The 19,993-nt window shown below is 43.9% G+C and overlaps 1 protein-coding gene across 1 annotated transcript in view; it reads left to right on the top strand.

Annotated features, from left to right (window-relative positions):
• The window catches only part of WDR49 (WD repeat domain 49), a 102,022-nt gene that overhangs the window by 9,762 nt on the left and 72,267 nt on the right, over positions 1–19,993 (top strand). The window contains exons 2-6 of the mRNA XM_081862906.1: positions 6,385–6,828; positions 8,201–8,377; positions 10,049–10,223; positions 15,387–15,554; positions 18,816–18,964. Of these exons, the coding sequence (XP_081719032.1) occupies positions 6,385–6,828; positions 8,201–8,377; positions 10,049–10,223; positions 15,387–15,554; positions 18,816–18,964 (1,113 nt within the window). The remainder of the gene's footprint in view (positions 1–6,384; positions 6,829–8,200; positions 8,378–10,048; positions 10,224–15,386; positions 15,555–18,815; positions 18,965–19,993) is intronic.

Genomic DNA, 19,993 nt, shown 5'->3' with positions numbered 1-19,993 from the left:
TTTCTGGTCGTTTGTGATGAGTCAGCACAACTATTTGCAGTTTTGGACTCTCATTGGGTGTGTGTCTATGGAGGCAAAGCTCCTGTGCTTGGAAATTTGCCACGACCCCACTGTGTACATCTCCCACCACTCCACTGGGCTACTTGTGCATTTTTGCACAAAACTGTATCTCGATTGGAGTCTGCATGCGGTTTGTAGCAATAGATGTGGTCACAATTTCACTCTCTGCCACACTGATACATACTTTAGTATTTTGGTTGTCTCAAGAGTAGGCTGCTGTTCCTTGCTTTCAGAAAATATGTTTTGCAGGTATCCTTTTTAGTACCCCAGTGAAGTACAAACAAGCGGTTTTAAATATGAAGCGCTTTCCCAGGAGAAAGCTGTCTCATTTACTTGTATTGTTAATACTTTAAAAAAAAAATCTGTGGGAGAAGCTGTTCTATGTTACCTCTGAGATTAGCATTACATTTGTATGGAAATGTGTAATTCGGCAGACGGAATGACCCAAGGGAGACAAAGTATTTTCTGCCTTTACGTTATTGTTAAATGAAGGGGTTTCTCTTTGCCAAGTGCCTGAGTATCTGTTACAAACAGGCTCTTTAGTTTCTACCTCCTTCATAAGATAGGACCACATACGGATCCCTGAGGAATTCAATTTCAGTGAACTGCAATGCAAAATCAGCCTGATCCATATCTCCTGCAGGACTCATCATGCACAGCGAAATGTATTTGGTTTTGAATTTCTCCAAAATGTGTGATATGGTTCTCTGCTTTTTTAAAAAAAAGTGTTTAAGGGGGATGCAATGCATTTACAAATGCACACGCTGTGTTTAGTTATGTATCATGTGATAAAATTTGTAATAAGATATGCATTTGAATATGATGGTTAAAAGGAAGAGTCACAGATTGAAAACAGGACAGAATGGACTTATGAACAGACACGTGGAAAGTTGATATGGGTCAGAAGTAGACCGATTGCTCCATCCCTAGGTCCACTGGGATGTGTCCATTCTGTTTGTGCCCCCACCTCCCTCTATCTCATAAGATTCAGGCACATGACTAGGGCAGCTCGGAAGGGCCCTCATGCAAACATGTGTGTGTGCAACAGTAGAGGCCTGGAAGGAAAGAAAGCTTAAAGCCCACTGCAACTACATGGGAGACAGATTGAGGAAAAGGAAATATGAATTGGCCCCTCCCCATCATTTGACCAATCACGGCAAGGAGCAGCTAGAAACTAGATGGAGTCATAGATCGTTTTTTTAAAAAGTGTAGACTCACACACGCTGGCCAGTTTTTGTTTTGACTTGAAATGTTCATTTGGGGCTTCTTAGAAATACGTAAAGGCAAGAAATGGGTCGGGTGAGGGCCACCCCACAATGGTGCCCACCTGTGTGATTTGGACACAGACCAATGACAGTGTGATCATGTTAAAGATGTTAGCAGGTGCAGTGAGTGTGCCCCCCTCCTCTCCATGATCAATGCATGGTCAGAGGGGGCTTTTTGACTGCTTCTGACACCTGTGGTGCATATTCTTAGCACCCAGTTTATTTTTATGATGGTAATTGGTTTAAAACTGTTTTTTTTAAAAAAATAGATTTTTATTAAGATTTTAAAGGTTACAAAAAGAAAAAGAAAAGAAAACAATCAAGGAAGAAAAAGAAAAAACAATACATATCATCAAAAAACAGAAAAAAGAAAAAAGAAATAAAAAAACAAGTCAAACCTTTAACTCACTTACTTACATTCACTTATTTCCTTGACTTCCTCACGCCTCCCATTTTTGTATTCTAATTCAATTAAATATTCCAGCAAATCCTTCAAACTTTGTTTTTATCCTAATAATTTATCTTAACATATTATAATTTTACCTTCTCTCTTTCACCAATTCATTTTTACTTAATCCTTTATATCCTTTCTGCTACAACCACATAATTTTTTTCCCCCAACATCTTTCTAACATTCCTTAATTTTACAATATTTCTGAAGATAAACTTTAAATTTCTTCCACTCTTCTTCCACCAACTCTTCTCCTTGGTCTCGGATTCTGCCAGTCATCTCAGCCAGTTCCATATAGTCCATCAGCTTCATCTGCCATTCTTCCCGGGTGGGTAAATCTTGTATTTTCCAATACTTTGCGATGAGTATTCTTGCTGCTGTTGTGGCGTACATAAAAAAAGTTCTATCTTCCTTTCGCACCAATTGGCCGACCATGCCCAAGAGAAAGGCCTCTGGTTTCTTCTGGAAGGTATATTTAAATACCTTTTTCATTTCATTATATATCATCTCCCAGAAGGTCTTAATCTTTGGGCATGTCCACCAAAGGTGAAAGAATGTACCTTCAACCTCTTTACATTTCCAACATTTATTATCGGGCAAATGATGAATTTTTGCAAGCTTGACTGGTGTCAAGTACCACCTGTAAATCATTTTCATTATATTCTCTCTTAAGGCATTACATGCCGTAAACTTCATACCTGTGGTCCATAACTTTTCCCAGTCAGCCATCATAATATTATGTCCAGCGTCTTGTGCCCATTTGATCATAACAGATTTAATCAATTCATCCTGTGTGTTCCATTTCAACAGCAAATTATACATTCTTGACAAATTCTTAGTTTTAGGATCTAACAATTCTGTTTCCAATTTTGATTTTTCCACCTGAAAACCAATTTTCTTATCCAGATTATAAACCTCCCTTATTTGATAATAATGAAGCCAATCTCGTACCTTATTTTTTAGTTTGTCAAAACTCTGCAGTTTTAATCTATCTCCTTCTTGTTCCAAAATTTCCCAATATTTCGGCCAATTTGCCTCCATATTGAGTTTTTTCAGAGCCTTAGCTTCCATTGGTGACAACCACCTTGGAGTTTTATTTTCAAGCAAGTCCTTATATCTTATCCAAACATTAAATAGTGCTTTCCTGACAATATGGTTTTTAAACGCTTTATGTGCTTTGACCTTGTCATACCACAGGTATGCATGCCACCCAAATACATTGTTGAAACCTTCCAAGTCCAAAATATCTGTGTTTTCCAGAAGCAGACATTCTTTCAGCCAGCAAAATGGCTGTTTAAAACTGTTTTTAATACAGTGGTACCTCGGGTTACAGTGGTACCTCAGGGATGAGAGTGGCGCTGTGGGTTAAACCACAGAGCCTAGGGCTTGCCCATCAGAAGGTTGGCGGTTTGAATCCCCGTGACAGGGTGAGCTCCTGTTGTTCAGTCCCAGCTCCTGCCAACCTAGCGGTTCAAAAGCACAAAGTGCAAGTAGATTAATAGGTACCAATCTGGCGGGTAAGTAAACGCCGTTTCTGTGTGCTGCTCTGGTTCGCCAGAAGCGGCTTAGTCATGCTGGCCACATGACCCGGAAGCTGTATGCCGGCTCCCTCGACCAATAAAGCGAGATGAGCGCCGCAACCCCAGTCCGTGACTGGACCTAATGATCAGGGGTCCCTTTCCCTTTACCTCGGGTTAAGAACTTAATTCGTTCTGGAGGTCCGTTCTTAACCTGAAACTGTTCTTAACCTGAGGTACCACTTTAGCTAATGGGGCCTCCTGCTGCCACCGCTGCGTGATTTCTGTTCTCATCCTGAAGCAAAGTTCTTAACCTGAGGTACTATTTCTGTGTTAGCGGAGTCTGTAACCTGAAGCATCTGTAACCTGAGGTACCACTGTATTGTGTTTCAGTGTTGGATCCTGCCTTTGGATGGTAGGGTGAAAGGCCGGAAACAAATAAAAAACTAAAAAAATAAACATTTCTGGCATTTTCCAGCTGCCCTGTCTGTCATATTTCGCTGCAGAAGGCCCAGTGAACAGGTGCAGGGAGACTGGTATCTGTCAGTGGAGGAAATGCCATACACAGCTCAGTGGTAGAGCATGTGCTTGCAGGCAGAAGGTCCATTTCTAGGAAAAGCATATTTAGGAAGAGCTGGGAATGCTTCCTGCCTGAAATCCAGGGCAGCCAATGCCAGGAAGTGTGGCCACTGCTGAGCAAGATGTACTCAATGGCTTCAATCAGCATGAAGCAGTTTTCCATGATCCTAATAGGTGTAAACAAGGACCCCTGGATAGTTAAGTCCAGTCAAAGGTGACTAGTGGGTGCAGCGCTCATCTTGCTTTCAGGCTGAAGGAGCCGGCGTTTGTCCACAGACAGCTTTCCGGGTCATGTGGCCAGCATGATTAAACTGCTTCTGGTGCAATGGAACACCATGACGGAAACCAGAGCGCACGGAAATGCCATTTACCTTCCCGCTGCAGCGGTACCTATTTATCTACTTTCACTGGTGTGCTTTCAAACTGCTAGGTTGGCAGGAGCTGGGACAGAGCAACGGGAGCTCACTCCGTCATGGGGATTTGAACCACTAACCTTCTGATCAGCAAGCCCAAGAGGCTCAGTGGTTTAGACCACAGCGCCACCCGTGTCCTTTACCTTCCTAATAGTCACCCTCTTCTACAGACCCTCATTCCTGCTGTCCATTTGGTGACGGCACACTTATAGGGAGTTGCTGCATAGACTGTTTTGAAATAAGATTTCACTCAACGAGTTAGTGCCTTTGATGCTTGCTCTCCAGATGGGCTCAAGCCTGTAGCTGTCAATCAATCATGATACCGCTGATGTTTCACGGATAACGAGAAGTATATTGAGTCCAGAGGTTCTGGCTGTGCAGCGTTTTCAAAAACAAGGCTGTAAACTTAACTCTTAAAACAACACCCACCCACCCAGTGCCCTGATTCATTTCAGATTCCTGTTTGCTGTCTATATATATATATATATATATATATATGTATATATATATGTGTGTGTGTGTGTGTGTGTGTGAGAGAGAGAGAGAGAGAGAGAGAGAGAGAGAGAGAGAGAGAGAAATAATATTGAAGGGGCAATGGAGTGTAATTTCCATTTTGAAATATTGTTTCATTAAGATTCTTTGTGGAACACGGAGATAGATAGTGTTGAAATACTAATGGGATTTTTTCCCCCTTTAAAAAACGTGAAAATTAATTAAACTCGATTTCCCACAAAGTTATCATGGTGTTATACTTTAGATGCCACCCTCCCCCTCTGTGTATGAAATGTTAAAACCGAAGTGTCATTTAATTTTTATTTATTTATTTTTTTTACTGCTGTTCAGTTAAATAATTACAACAGTGGATTAGGAAGAGGCCTTTTATAACATAACAACATTTCTTATCCCCTTGCCACAATGTTTTCATTTGTGGATATGAGAAAATTCAAGGAAGCCTCTGTAAGAAAAGAAGAAATCCCCCAGGGAAGAGTGGATTGGATGATTATTAAATAGGATAAAGAGGCTTTTAGCAGAATGATCCAAAATCATTATTCTGACAGCTTTTCATCGGAGCATATGGAAGCATACCTGGCCCCAGGTATCTATATGACGAAAATGTCCATTGCAATCTGTTACCTAAGCAGAGGAAGCCAATTTACCAAGCATATTTTACAGAAGGAAATCGGCAGTTATTTATGGGGGATACAAAGTTGACAATTGACTTGTCACCAACCCATAATTTTAGAGGAGGTTTGTATTTAGTTGGATTAGGTCCTTGTGAGTTCAATACGGCTTACTCACAAGTAAGTGTGCATGCATAAGATTTTATTTAGTTTTATTTCAGACATTCCTTACCCATTCTTCATTGCAAAGAGGACTCCAGAGTGAGATAAAAAATTAAAATAAATCTAGTCCCACCATACAAGTACTAAATGTACTTTGCCCCATATATCGAATTTCCCTCTCTATAAATTGCAGAACCGGCACTGTTAGAGGTGCCACATAATACTTGTTCTGCAGTTGTAAGACTTTTATGTTTTAGTGAAGCTGCACTCACAACTTTGGAACTCCCTGCTTATTGACACTTTTGTTTAGGCAAACCTACCCAACATGTAAAAAATGTCTTTTTAATCTAGTTTTAGTTTATTGTTGATTTTAAATATTTTAAAAAATGTTTTAAAAACTTTAAAGCCCTAAATGGCTTTGGCCCAGTATACCTGAAGGAGCATCTCCACCCCCATCGTTCTGCCCAGACACTGAGCTCCAGCTCCGAGAGCCTTCCGCGGTTCCCTCCCTGTGAGAAGTGAAGTTACAGGGAACCAGGCAGAGGGCCTTCTCAGTAGTGGCACCTGCCCAATGTGGGGCTCAAACCCACAACCCTGAAATCTCATGCTCTACTGACTGAGCTATGGAACATCCCCTGTAGAAAATGTCACTGACGGAGCTTTCAGAGCACCTTGTCACCACCAAACATGGCACTTTCCCTCATTAAGACAGTTCTTCTGGGTGCCATTGAGAAGTGGGTCACTGAATGAATTCCATGAGGGTCGATCCTTAGCACCTTGGCAAACTCCTCCTTCTCTCTTTGCTGTTCTTTCAAGCTCCCAGAATCGAATGAGAGCACCGGCACAATGACGAGAGAAGAGTTTGTAGACAAAATGTCCACAGCAGTTCGGCAAGGCACCAAGGAAGAGTACGGCGAGCTGTTTGACAAGATAGATTTGATCCGAGATGGCCTTATTGACTGGGACAAATTGACCTCCTTTGTGCTGCTTGAGCTGTATGAGAGAGATGAACGGGCCAGGCGATCGGTCATCCCTCACTGGAAGGACCTCCGGTTTCTCCCTCTGATCCACAAAGATGCTATTCAGAACGTAACATTATTGAAAAGCCCTATCAGCTACCTGACTGTGAGCAGGAACGGTTTGCTCGGCTGCTGGGGAGAGAGTCTAAAGTTACAGAGGACTCTTCAGATCACCACAGAAGCTGTCAAACCTAAAGACCTCTGGGTGACCTCTCTGGTTGCACTGCCAAATGTTAACAAGGTACGTAGCTGTGCTCATGGAAGTGTAACAGTACTTCTAAAACCATGTTAGTGCTGATAATTTTTCACAGCTTCTCACAGATCCCATCCGTGTTGGGATCGCCTCCCAGTTGGATGTATCAATCACTTACTGCCCTTCGGGACACGGAAAACATTAATTTTCCCTTCCAACATGTGGGCAATAGCCCAGCCCCAAGAAAAGGATGGTCTGTTTTCTGATACAGCTCCTGCTACAGCTGATGGGTAGCACCCTAGCCCAGAAAGCAGATCCCTCCTATCCACCTAAACCCTGACTGAATGATGGGAAAAGATTCTAACTGGGCTATCCAAAGGTTGCAAAGAACAGGACTGAGTTTAAGAGGATGCTGGACAAAGTTTCACTTGGTGGGCTCCCCTTTGTCTTGGTGAGCTTATGTAGCTGTTGTGATAGCTCTCAATATTGTGCTAGACGGCTGGGTTTACTCAGCATTTAAAGTTCCCACAAAGAGTTAGCTTAGGTTAGGGCACTGTGGGAACTTAAAACTGTGACTTAAGGTAGCTGCATAGCACTGCTTGGAATCTTGGACCAGAGTAAAACCTAAGAGGCAGTGTGCCTTTAGGGAGCTGTCCAATGGTTCTAGGTGCTGAAGTTGGTCTTAGCAAGGATGATGCCTGCCTATAGTGCTGGGATGGAAGCTGATTGAGTGCCTGTGCCTGTGTGTGTGTGTGTGTGTGTGTGTGTGTGTGTGTGTGTGTACACACAGCTCCTCAATTAGGGGATCAAAGGACCAAGCAACTTTGCTGTGCTGAGCTTTTGACTCCAGCCTCAACAATTACCTCCTTCTCTATCTTCTTCGACCATTGAGGCTTGTGTTTTCTTTCTTTTAGCACTGTAGGCACCCAATATTTCTTGCCTGCCTTTCTGTAAAAACCTCTCTCTGTAGGCGGCAGCAGGTCATAACATCAATGAAAATGAGAGGGAGGCTTTGTTTCAGAAAGGTAAGAGAATGAGGGGTGATGGCAGGAGTGGGGACCTTTGTGGGCTTCCAGATCTTGATGAGCTACAGCTCCCATTTTCCCTGACCATAGGCTATGGTGGCTGGAGCTGATGGAGGTTAGGGTCAACCAATCTCTGGAGGGCTACAAATTCCTTATTCCGGGATTAAGACAAAGGCTTGAGGTAGATTTTGAGCAGGGGTTTGAAGAAGAAAGTGAGAATGCTCACATGCAACAGAGGAGTTCTTTGCATTAGATTGGAGACATAAAGGGCAACAGGGGCTAATGGGCAAGTCTTTTAAGAAATGAAGGCACTTTTGGATGGCGCCTGTGTGGTAAACCTGGAGGAATATTTTCTCTCCCCACCACTAACTTTGTTTCTCTCCCACCCCATATAGGTAGCTGTCTCATTTACAAGCAAAGAGATCTATTTTGCTGAGCTGAATTCCAAACAAGGGTTCTCATGTCAGTATAGACTTCAAGGCTTTGGGGGAACCGTGATATGCATGGACTACTGGTACAACCCTCACGATGGAAATGATGCTATTCTGACAATGGGAGATGTTTGTGGGCAGGCAAGTACGGCACAAAAAGTCAGGAGAACATCTGGGTGGCCACAAGTTCCTCATCCCTGTTGTACTGGGACACCAGCTGCCTCTTGAAGAGTGCTGGGCCGTTAGTATCATGGAAGGTGTCCTGGCCTGGCTGGATGCAGAAGAATGGTGGGAGGCAGCAGCTGGGGAAACCCCAAGGGAAGAAGGCTCAGAGCCAGGGGAGTGGGATAGTGATGAGTGGTTAGAGGGAGAAGAAAGAGCAGACTGGGAGGAAGAGGAGTCAGAAGCTGAAGAGGTAACAGGGTTGAGTGAGCAGGAAGAGGCTGTGGCAGACAGCAGTCTAGAATCAGAGGCAGAAGCTGGAGGGATGCTAAGAGGCAGAGATGAGTCAGGCTGGTGAAGAAGCCATGGTGTCTCCCCCTCCTGCTGTGACCAGCTCCCTTCCCCCCTGATCTCCCAGAACCTGAAGAGGTATGCAGAGGGCGGAGCAAAGACAAGCAAGATGACAGAGTCTCAAATTGCTTGGGGAAGGAGGAATCTTAGGGAGCTGTAGGAAAGCGGTGGCCCTCGGTCCCCACAACTACCTCATAGGGGCAAGTTCTCCGGGGAAGAGTTGCTGTGCTCACTAGGCACAGCCTCATGGACTGTCTTTGTTCTTTGAATAAAGAGTTCACTGAAGTCATGTGAGTTATTTCTGACCTGCTCCTGGTACCCACCCCTGTCAGAAGGCTTAGTGGACACATTAGTCAGGGAGCTAGAGAAGAGCTTAGCTATATTTCTTAGAGAAGAACAGAAAGTAATAGGGAATGTCTGGCTCTACCCAACAAAACATCTAGTGAGTAAAATATGTAAGGGCACTATCCACACAGATTGAGCACTTGTTATTTATTTAGTGACAGTACCTGTTCACAGTATCACTGTTTAGGCAGACCTCACAAAGCAGTTCACATAAGATTATTACAACAATAAGCATGGTGGGGTTTTTTCCTTTAAAGTTGAAATAGAATTGGGAGCGGGGGGGGGGGGACGACAACTTGTTTTTTTAAAAAATAAAAATCAATTACTGCTGCTTCTCCCCTCCCCTCAGGGTAAGATGGGCTTTCAGGTGTCCCTGTAGCAGCAGTTGAGGAGAGCAAGGGGACACGATGGGAACTGGATGGTGACTCCTCCATCTGCATTCCTCTTGCTTTTCACAAAGTTTACTGAGTCAATCCAGTCCACCTTCATATGTTCAATGGTGAAGACGATGCTTCAGAACTTCCAACTCCAGGGAGATTTAGCTTTTCTTCTTATGTTAAGTCAAAAGTCAATTCATCCCAATTGCTTCTCATTACTCATATTCACTCTCTTGAAAGTACATTTAGCTGCCCAAGGCTTTGTTCCCTTCATTTGCTTTTAGATTGGTTTACCCTCCCCCTTTTGTCATATCTTGCCCAACTATACATGTTGGCTACCTATACATATTTAAGTTATTTCCGTTGTCCTCTCCTAAGCAAATCCCGGCAGCCTCATTAGCAAAAAAATAGCCTTAGCCGTGGCCGTGAAATTCAAATGCATGCAAGTTATGAATTTATAACAAAGGAGGGGCTTTGTGTGATATTCAGGTTATTGCCATCAGTAATGGGTTGCTTTGAAATGCTGAGAGTGGTAGAAGATCTTTTTAATATAAAAAATTAACTCTATCCTTCACAGGTCCAAGCAATTGTCTTCAACACAGCTCTGATCTCATTGTTTGAACGACCTTCAAATTCCACTGAAGATGAAAATGTGACAATGACTGTGACTTGGCAGGAGCTGGTCTCTGGGTATCACAAATGCTGCTATGTGTTAAGGCACAAACTCCATGATAAGGAATGGGTTAGACAAGGTACTGATCTGAGAAATGACGCAAGGAAGTCCTTTATTTATTTATTTTTAATCTTGGGTGCCAGCCTCTGGTGTAGATTGGGGTATCAGACAAAAGCTCTTAAAGGCTGAAATCCTATGAGAGGCAGTGTGGTGTAGTGGTTAAAGTGGTTGACTAGGACCTGGGAGACCAGGGTTCAATCCAAACTTGGCCAGGAAGCTCAGTGGGTGATATCTGGCCAGTCACTGCCTCTTAGCCCAACTTAGTACCTGGGGTTGTAAGGATTAAATGAGAGGGAGAAATATGTGTGTGTTTGCCATGTTGAGCTCCTTGGAGGGAAAGGTGGGATATAAATTCAACTAATAATAATAAACAATAAAAATATGTGATTACCTTGAGGAAACTCCGTTTGAACATAGCAGGACTTACCGTATTTTTCGCCCCATAGGACACACTTTTTCCCCTCCAAAAATGAAGGGGAAACGTGTGTGCGTCCTATGGGGCGAATGCAGGCTTTCGCTGAAGCCTGGAGAGCGAGAGGCATCGGTGCGCACCGACCCCTCTCGCTCTCCAGGCTTCAGGAAGCTATTCGCAAGCCTTGCAAGCCCGGCGGGAGTTCCTGCGGGCTCACAAGGCTTGGGGGCAGCAGGTTGCAGCCCCGGCGAGTGTCTGCAAGCGATGCGTGCTCGGCGGGAGGTCCCGCCGAGTGCGCAAGGCTTGGGGTGGCAGCCTGCTGCCCAAAGCACGCGGAGCCCTCCGGAGGGTGCCCCGTGCTTCGGGCGAGTGTCCGCAAGCCTCGCGAGCCCGGTGGGAGGTCCTGCCAGGCGCGCAAGGCTTGGGGCGGCAGCCTGCCGCCCGAAGCACGCAGAGCCCTCCGGAGGGCTCCCTGTGCTTCAGGCGAGTGTCCGCAAGCCTTGCGCGCCCAGCAGGAGGTCCCGCCGGGCGCGCGCGGCTTGGGGCGGCAGCCTGCCGCCCGAAGCACGCGGAGCCCTCCGGAGGGCTCCCCGTGCTTCAGGTGAGTGTCCGCAAGCCTTGCGCGCCCGGCAGGAGGTCCCACCGGGCGCGCGAGGCTTGGGGCGGCAGCCTGCCGCCCGAAGCACACGGAGCCCTCCGGAGGGTGCCCCGTGCTTCAGGCAGGTGTGCACAAGGCTTGGGGCGGCAGCCACGGCTGGGGGGGGGGAAATATTTTTTTTTTATTCATTCCCCCCCCAAAAACCGAGGTGCTTCCTATGGGCCAGTGCACCCTATAGGACGAAAAATACAGTACTTCGGTGTAAACGCACACAAGTTTGCATTGTTATTAGTGGGTCCTGGAGTTCTTAGCCTCAAGGGCAGCTGGGCTCATACATCCTATGTGGCCCTAGAATTCTCACACATCCATATGAACTTCTTTACCAGACTTTATTTCCATCAGCAACGCCAACCTGCTAATGGTTGCTCTCATGCTGGTGTTCACATTTCCCAAGGGAAGCCTCTACAGCAAACTTCAACTTCTCAGATTGTATTTTTTTCCTTGGGGTTAATTTTGCTGATGTTTAGGCGGTGGTAATATTTTTTATAGCTGCATCTTTTTTTTTTTTTTTTTTTTGAGGGGGGACCGACTTGTGGGGTGTTTGGCAGTAGGAAAGAGGAGGCTGCGACTTCTGGGCCTGCCTTTTGGAAATTAAGATTTTGCTGCCAGGTCCTGTGCCAAAAAAAGCCTGATTGCTTCCTTCCAGAAGTTTTTATAGCCTCTTTAACACCAAAGCTCATTTAAAAGTTTTAAATCAAAGCCAGAGGATAACAATGGTTCTGAAATCACATCTCCTGAAGTGACTCTATTTTCTTTTCTTAAAAAAAAAAAAAGAAGAGTTAAAGTAATTTGCATGCATGCAATCAACCCAACTCTTTGTGTCTGAATAATGAATGGCCTTCCTAGCCCTGCTGGGGGGGAATATTGGTCTTTTCTGCCACTCAAGTGTTCTGCTTAATACAACATTTCAACCTTGCATCTCAGAGTTATGCTTGCAAGGATGCAATCTGGACCTTTGATGTCACAGTGTAATGCTGGAGGACAAGAAGCCATGGAAGAATGGCAGATGCAAGTAATAGAATATATGGAGATGGCAGAAATGACTGGCAGAATCCGAGACCAGGGAGAAGAGTTGGTGGAAGAAGATTGGAAGAAATTCAAAATTTATTTACAGAAATATTGTAAAATTTTTGAAAGTTAATGGCATTGAAATGAACTGAAGGGGTTCTAGCAACGAGGTTAAAAATAAGATTGGATGGGTAATTAGACAAATAAATTGGACATGAATTTGCTGAATTAATTTTCAACAGGGATACAAAAAAGGGAGATGTGAGGAAGTCAAGAAAATAAGTGAATCAAAGATGAGAAATAAAAAGAGGGATTTTTGTGTTTTTTCTTTTTCTTTTTTAAAAATGTGTCTTTTCTTGTCTTTTTTGAAACTATTTTGTCTTTTTTTTCTTTCTTCTTTCTCATGTACACTGTATTTTTGTGTATTTGTTCTTGTTTTTTGCTATGTTTGTTGTCTTTTCTGAAACTTAATAAAATATTTACTTAATGGAAAAAAAGGAAAAAGAAGAAGGCATGGCGTCTTCTTCTTGTCCCACCCTGCCCACTTGCTTATGCTTCCCTACCTTGCCTGCTGCATGGCACACCTGGAGCGCTTCTTTTTATTGCAAGTAGGAGAGGCAGCAGAACTGGGAGGGTAATGGGTGGGAAGAAGCCACTGCAGCTGCCTTGTCTCCATCTGTGTCATGCAATCCAAAGATAGATCTCTGGGTTGCAGCCTGGTCCAATATTTTAAGGGTTGCTTAGTTGTGACCCTCCAACTATTGCTGGACTACAACTCCCATCATCCCTGCTCACTGGCTGTGGTTGATGGGATTTGTAGTGCAACAGGATCCCATTTTTAAAAACTGAAATACTCAGTGCTCAAATATTTTTGCTTAATAAATAAATATGAGCAACCCCAACCTCTGCTGAAACCTGAATTGGTACAGCCCAAACTTAGCTTTACCATTTCATTGTGAACAAAGCCCCAGCCTTCAGAGTTTCATTCAATTACAACAGGTCCCCTACCCCTGCTGTATGTGTTAACCATGGACTCATGGTATACATGGCAGATTCTCTCTTGCTGGAGGTCTTCAAGCAGAGACTGGACATGCTCTAGCTATGAATTCCCTGCCTTGAGCCAGAGATTGGATTAGATGATCTATAATATCCCTCCAGCCATATGATTCTACAGTACGAAGAACAGCAACTGGCTCAGTCTTTTCTTCAAGGAACATAACACTTTAATTTGCTATATATATTCTGATATGGGGATTACTCTTAAGACCACCATTTTCAGTCAGGCATCCTCCAAGGAGCTTGACTTACAGTGTAATTTAGACAGAAACAAGTTTATGTCTTTGTTGGAAACTGTGAAGATTTCTCAGCTCCTAATATTCATAACATTTTACTCTCATAAAAGTCCCTAGAGTCCAGAGAGGCAGGTTGTGTGTGTGTGTGTTTTATTGAAATTCCAACTATGCCATTCAATAGCAAACATTACAGCAGCATATAAAAACCTATTTCCAGATGGTTATACTTTTTTCTAGATATCTGCAGAAGTAGTTTGACTACAACTCCCATCATCCAGACCTTTGACCATACTCACTGAGGCTGATTGGAGTTGAACAGCATCTTCTTCCCCATCACTGCTGCAGTATAGGCACCAATTTTGTATTCAGAGCTTCTTTCTCAATGGCCGTCTTCACATGCTACCTTTTTACTGTGTACCCATTAAATGCTTTTACATACGCACATATAAAGGCAATGCATGAAAACACACACATGCAAATACAAAGCCCTGTTTGTCTGGCAGTTGGAGTTAGTCATGGCTTTCCAACAAAAGTACACTTCATGTTTAGGTTGCCAGCTTGATGGCATCTCAAACCTTAAATTCAAGTGATGGGGCTTAGTGATGTTGCATGACTTCCCATTATTAGACAACAAAAACAAATCTGGTACCAGGTTGGGAGAAAGAATAGCATTAGATTTGAAGGCTTGGAAAAATTAAATTTCTACTGCAAATGTTTGTGCTCTGCTTATCTATCATCTATCTATCATCTATCATCTATCTATCTATCTATCTATCTATCTATCTATCTATCTATCTATCATCTATCTATCTATCTATCTATCTATCTATCTATCTATCTATCATCTCTCTCTCTCTCTCTCTCTCTATCATCTATCTATCTATCTATCATCTATCTATCATCTATCTATCTATCTATCTATCTATCTATCTATCTATCTATCATCTATCTATCTATCTATCTATCTATCTATCTATCATCTATCTATCATCTATCTATCTATCATCTATCATCTATCTATCATCTATCTATCTATCTATCTATCTATCTATCTATCTATCTATCATCTATCATCTATCATCTATCTATCTATCTATCTATCTATCTATCATCTATCTATCTATCTATCTATCTATCTATCTATCTATCATCTATCTATCATCTATCTATCTATATCATCTATATCTATCTATCTATCTATCTATCTATCTATCTATCTATCTATCTATCATCTATCTATCTATCTATCTATCTATCATCTATCTATATCATCTATCTATCTCACCTATCTATCTATCATCTATCTATCTATCTATCTATCTATCTATCTAATCTATCATCTATCTATCTATCTATCATCTATCTATCTATCTATCTATCATCTATCTATCTATCTATCTATCTATCTATCTATCTATCTATCTATCTATCTATCTATCATCTATCTATATCTATCTGTCTATCTCTCTATCTATCTATCTATCTATCTATCTATCTATCTATCTATCTATCATCTATCTATCTATCTATCTATCTATCTATCTATCTATATCTAATCTATCTACCTATCTATCTATCATCTATCATCATCAATCAATTGATCTATATCTATCATCTTCTAATCATTTATATCTCTTCTTTTCTACCCAAGTAGGGTACTAAGAACAGGCTGCAGAAGCATTCAAAACACCCAAATCTTAACACAGCGCAACAAAACTTAAAAACTGATTCACCCCAATTGACTCAGCTCTATATAAGAACCTCTTACTTGATAACGAATCTAATCAAAATGCCATCTCTATACTGTTTCAGTTGCATACATCCCCTCCTTAGATGTCTTTCTGTCTGTTACAACCAGCAGCACAAACACACTGGTGCTAGCTTGGAGAGAGAAATTAAGTCCTCGTCTTACAACAACAACTTTCCACGTCACTCAAGGAGTCAATGCTTTTGATTTCCATTCAAGGCTCAACTTGATAGGTATGTCACTATAATTTGTTTTCTTGTAAAACCGAAAGGGACAATCAGAAGTCTAAGAGTATGTCTGCACTGTAGCAGTGGTAACTGGTGCTCATGTAGATTGGTAGACTGGAAGGGAGCCTGACAGGAGGTAAAACCAGAGCCAGTGACAGGCGGAAGCACCTAATTCTAGTTTTGTCTCCATCCTCCTCCCTACTGGAGGTCAACAATGAGGTAACACTGAGACTGAGAAGGAGGAAGCTGGTAGAAAGGTGAGGAGTTTGCGAATGAGTACCCCATGCACCCTAATGGGCCAGTGTTTATTGCAGACTCAACCTAGCATAGCAGCCATTTCCCCCTCCCAGGGGAGCCCTAACAATTTCACTTTGGTAAAGTGGGCTAGGTAGAAATTCACTAACGGCAACTTCATTAAACTACAATGCCCAGAATTCTTTGGGGAAAGCTGTGACAATTAAATCCACGTAATATCAGTATAAATGATTAGGTGAAGGCAGAAATTCTAGTTTGATTTGGATATAGCACATACGGAAAAGAGATGGGAGGAAATGGCTGTAAGGGAAGGTCGTTTTGAAAATGCCCATGAATCCAGTTGTGGCCTAGCTGGTTGTCCTTTGCTGGTAATATTTCTCCTCAGGGAGAGGGGTCTAGTCCAGGCATAGGCAAACTCGGCCCTCCAGATGTTTTGGGACACACTTCCTTCCACATGATAACCCCCCTCCAGCAAGCAGAAGACTTGGAGACTAGACCAGGCATAGGCAAACTCGGCCCCCCAGATGTTTTGGGACTACAACTCCCATCATCCCTAGCTAACAGGACCAGTGGTCAGGGATGATGGGAGTTGTAGTCCCAAAACTTCTGGAGGGCCAAGTTTGCCTATGCCTGGTCAAGTCTCCAAGTCTTCTGCCTGCTGGAGGGGGGTTATCATGTGGAAGGAAGTGTGATAAAGTATGGGAGTAATTTCTGGGCTGCATTCCACACAGTAAAGTGCAGTAAATTGTACTGATGTTGTAAAACATGACATTTACCTAGTGGTTGCTGCATCTTAGAACTCTTAAATGCCCAGAGCTCTATATATCAGGGTACTTCTGCCTGACAAATGTGAACTGATTTTAGATAAATACAACCAACATAAGTTTCCCCAAGGAACTCTTGCAAGCTGTGCTTTAGTGAGCTCTCCGGGTATACCATGTTCTTAATCCCCAAACAGAACAAAAAATCCCAAGTGTTTCTTAGGCGGAGTCATAACTGTCCAGCCAATTTAGGCTTATTGTGGTCAATTTCTCTCCCCCCCCCACTTTGGCTTAGCATCAGCTCTACAGCCCACAAATGCCTGGAGGGTTGACTTTTGATTGCACCCTCCAAAAGCCAGGTGCAGGTGATAAAGCGTATATTGCCGACGAAACACTTGCCGGAGGAAGGAGTATAAGCTTCACACTGAAAAGGAAATTCATTAAAACAAAACAAAAAAAAGTACAAATGGAGCTCTGTTCTGAATTGATGCGAAGTGGGGTGGTAGGAAAGGGGAACAAAGGGGACCTGAGGCATTTGTAAGGAGATGGATAGACAGCAAAACCAATAAAGAGATGTTGTAGAGGACTGGGGAGGCTGTTGTAAAGAAGAGGCAACCAAATATAGAACAGATGCTAAGATAGGGAATCGGTGGCCCTCCAGATGTTGTTGGACTGCAGGTCCTATCATCCCCTGACTATCAAGCATATTGTCGGAGCTGATGGGAATTATCATCAGTGTACTCGTGTCACCTTGCTCCAAAATTCCTAATGGCTGCTTCCCACAGCTTCATGTGGATGCTAAATAGCAATGGAGACAATATACTGACCTGCAGCAACCCATAGCTCAAGAGCCAAGGGGCCGAGAAGCACTCATGCAGTGCTACTTTCTGGAACTGTCCCTGGAGTGAAGACTGAAGCTACTGCAGAACAGTGCCCTCAAAAGCCGTCTCCTGTAGGTGGTCCAGGAGGATACCATGGCCAATGGTATCAAAAGCTGATGAGAGAGCTTCTAAAAGCAACATTCTGCCTGCCCTTCTCTCTATAGTGGTCATCCATCAGGATAATCAAAGCAGATTCTGCCCTGAACCTGGGTTTAAACCCAGACCGAAATGGGTCTAGATAATCAGTTTCTTCCAGGAATGCCTGCAGCTGCATTGCCGCAATCCTGTCAAGTACTGTGCTCAAAAAGGAAGTGTTTGTGACGGGGTGGGCATTTTCACCTCCTTCAAAGTGGTTGCTACTTGCCCCCCTTCATGCAGAGCTATATTTACTGCAGCCTGAACCCACCCAGTCATGCCACTCAGGCTAGCTTTAGTCAGCAATTGAAGGCAGGGGTCCAAAGGGCATGTCATTGTGTGCATACACATAAATACCTTGTCAACAACCTCAGACTGAGAAAACTGAAACTGATCTCATGAAACATGACTTGATGGAGCATTAAAACAAAACAAAACACCTTACTTGGGACTGACTGTATCAGTCCTGGCATCTCGCTTGCTACTGAGATGAACGGCTGTGTTCTCAAGCAATTCCCAGTGAGTCTCTGAGGTGTGCTGGGCTCCATCCCCTGATATAGGTGTCAACAGCCTATGGATATATGATGTCACATACAGTGGTACAGTGGTACCTTACGTTACAAACTCTGCTAACTCGGAAGTAGTACCTCGGGTTAAGAACTTTACCTCAGAATGAGAATGGAAATCGTGTGCTGGCAGCACGGAGGCAGCAGGAGGCCCCATTAGCTAAAGTGGTACCTCAGGTTAAGAATGGTTTCGGGTTAAGAACAGACCTCCAGAACTAATTAAGTTCGTAACCCGAGGTACCACTGTATAGGGAAGACGAGCAGGGCTTGGCTAAAACACCCTCACAGGACAAATGGAGAGGCCTTACAGGCCTCTTTAGGCCTGTGGACCTGAGATTCCTCACCCCTGCCAAGGAGTGTCCATTGTAGGACTGCACCAAGGTCTCCAAGACCCATCTTTCCTAGTCTCAGCCAGTGTTCCCTTTCTTTGGCTCACATTGGCTCCATATCAAGTCAAGCAGCTGCAAAAACAGATTAATTTTTATGAAGGAAATGAATAGGGGGTGAGGGAGAAGCTGCATCAAGGCAATCAAATCTGGAGAGTGGAATGGAATCCATTAAACAAAAATTGTTTACAGTTGCTGCAACTTTGGCACATTTCTTTGTCATGCTTGTAAAAAAACAACAACGTCTGTATAAATGAGTTTCAACTTTGTGACTTTTGAACAGCGACCGCAGGAGTTAATCGCCATGTTTGCCTTTGGAATCCTTATGTCACGTCTAAGCCCGCTGGAGTCCTGGAGGGCCATTCAGACAGTGTAATCGCCGTCCGGTTCATTACTGAGCGCAAACTGCTCTTCAGCTTCGGAAAGGATAAGGTGAGCTTGGGAAGGGGCTGAGAAGCGGAGATCCTTAGTCTTCCTCTAGGCAACACTCCGGTTAAGAACATGGAACCCAGAAGGGCACTAGTTTTGAGTTTCTCAATCCAGCAGCTGCTCCACTTTGTAGTGTTCATGACTAAGTCTACTTAACATGGGTAGAAATGGTCTCGTCCTTGGAAGACTCTAAGCAAAACGAAGCCTCTAAGACAGGGGTGGGGAACCTCAGGTTTGGGAGCCAAATGCAGCCTTTCAAGCCCTTCTATCTGGTTCTCAAGACTCTCTCTACACCCCTCCTTCCCTAGCCACACCCACTCCCCTCAGGCAACACCCCTCACCTCCATTGCTCTTTGTGAGTAGTTTTTGTGCATGTAGAAAACAGCTTATTGTATAAAGGTAAATTTTACATTTGTTGCTCTGCACACTTTTGATGCTTGTCCCACCCAGTACTGAGAAATGTTCCCCTCACGTGCGCTAATATATGAAGGAGGCAGAAGGCCATATGAGTTCCATCCTGCTTCTCTCATAAGATGAGAGCAGATTTACATCTCAAGTGAAAAAGGAGTGTTTCCCTGACCCCAGCCCCCAGAACAGGCTGCTATCCGCAAGCCCGGGGTGCACAGCGCTGCGCTCCCCGGGCTTCGGGCTGCAGACAGCTGTGCGCAAGCCTGCTGAGCCTGGCGGGAACTCCCGCCGGGCTCCGCAGGCTTGCGGAGAGCTGCCCAAAGCCCGGGGTATGCTCCACTGTGCTCCCCGGGTTTCGGGCTGCAGGCTGCTGTCTGCAAGCCTTGGGAGCCCGGCAGGAATTCCCGCCGGGCTCCCAAGGCTTGCGGATAGCTTCCTGAAGCCTGGAGAGCAAGAGGGGTCGGTGTGCACCAACTCCTCTCGCTCTCCAGGCTTCAGCAAAAGCCTGCATTCACCCCATAGGACCCACACACATTTCCCCTTCATTTTTGGAGGGGAAAAAGTGCGTCCTATAGGGCAAAAAATACTGTAAGTCCACTTAGTATCTCTCAGCTATTCTTCTTC

The sequence above is a fragment of the Podarcis erhardii genome, assembly GCF_964252035.2.
Source record: "Podarcis erhardii genome assembly, chromosome: 5".
Classification (NCBI taxonomy): domain Eukaryota; kingdom Metazoa; phylum Chordata; class Lepidosauria; order Squamata; family Lacertidae; genus Podarcis; species Podarcis erhardii.
This window is presented reverse-complemented; position numbering and strand designations above follow the sequence as displayed.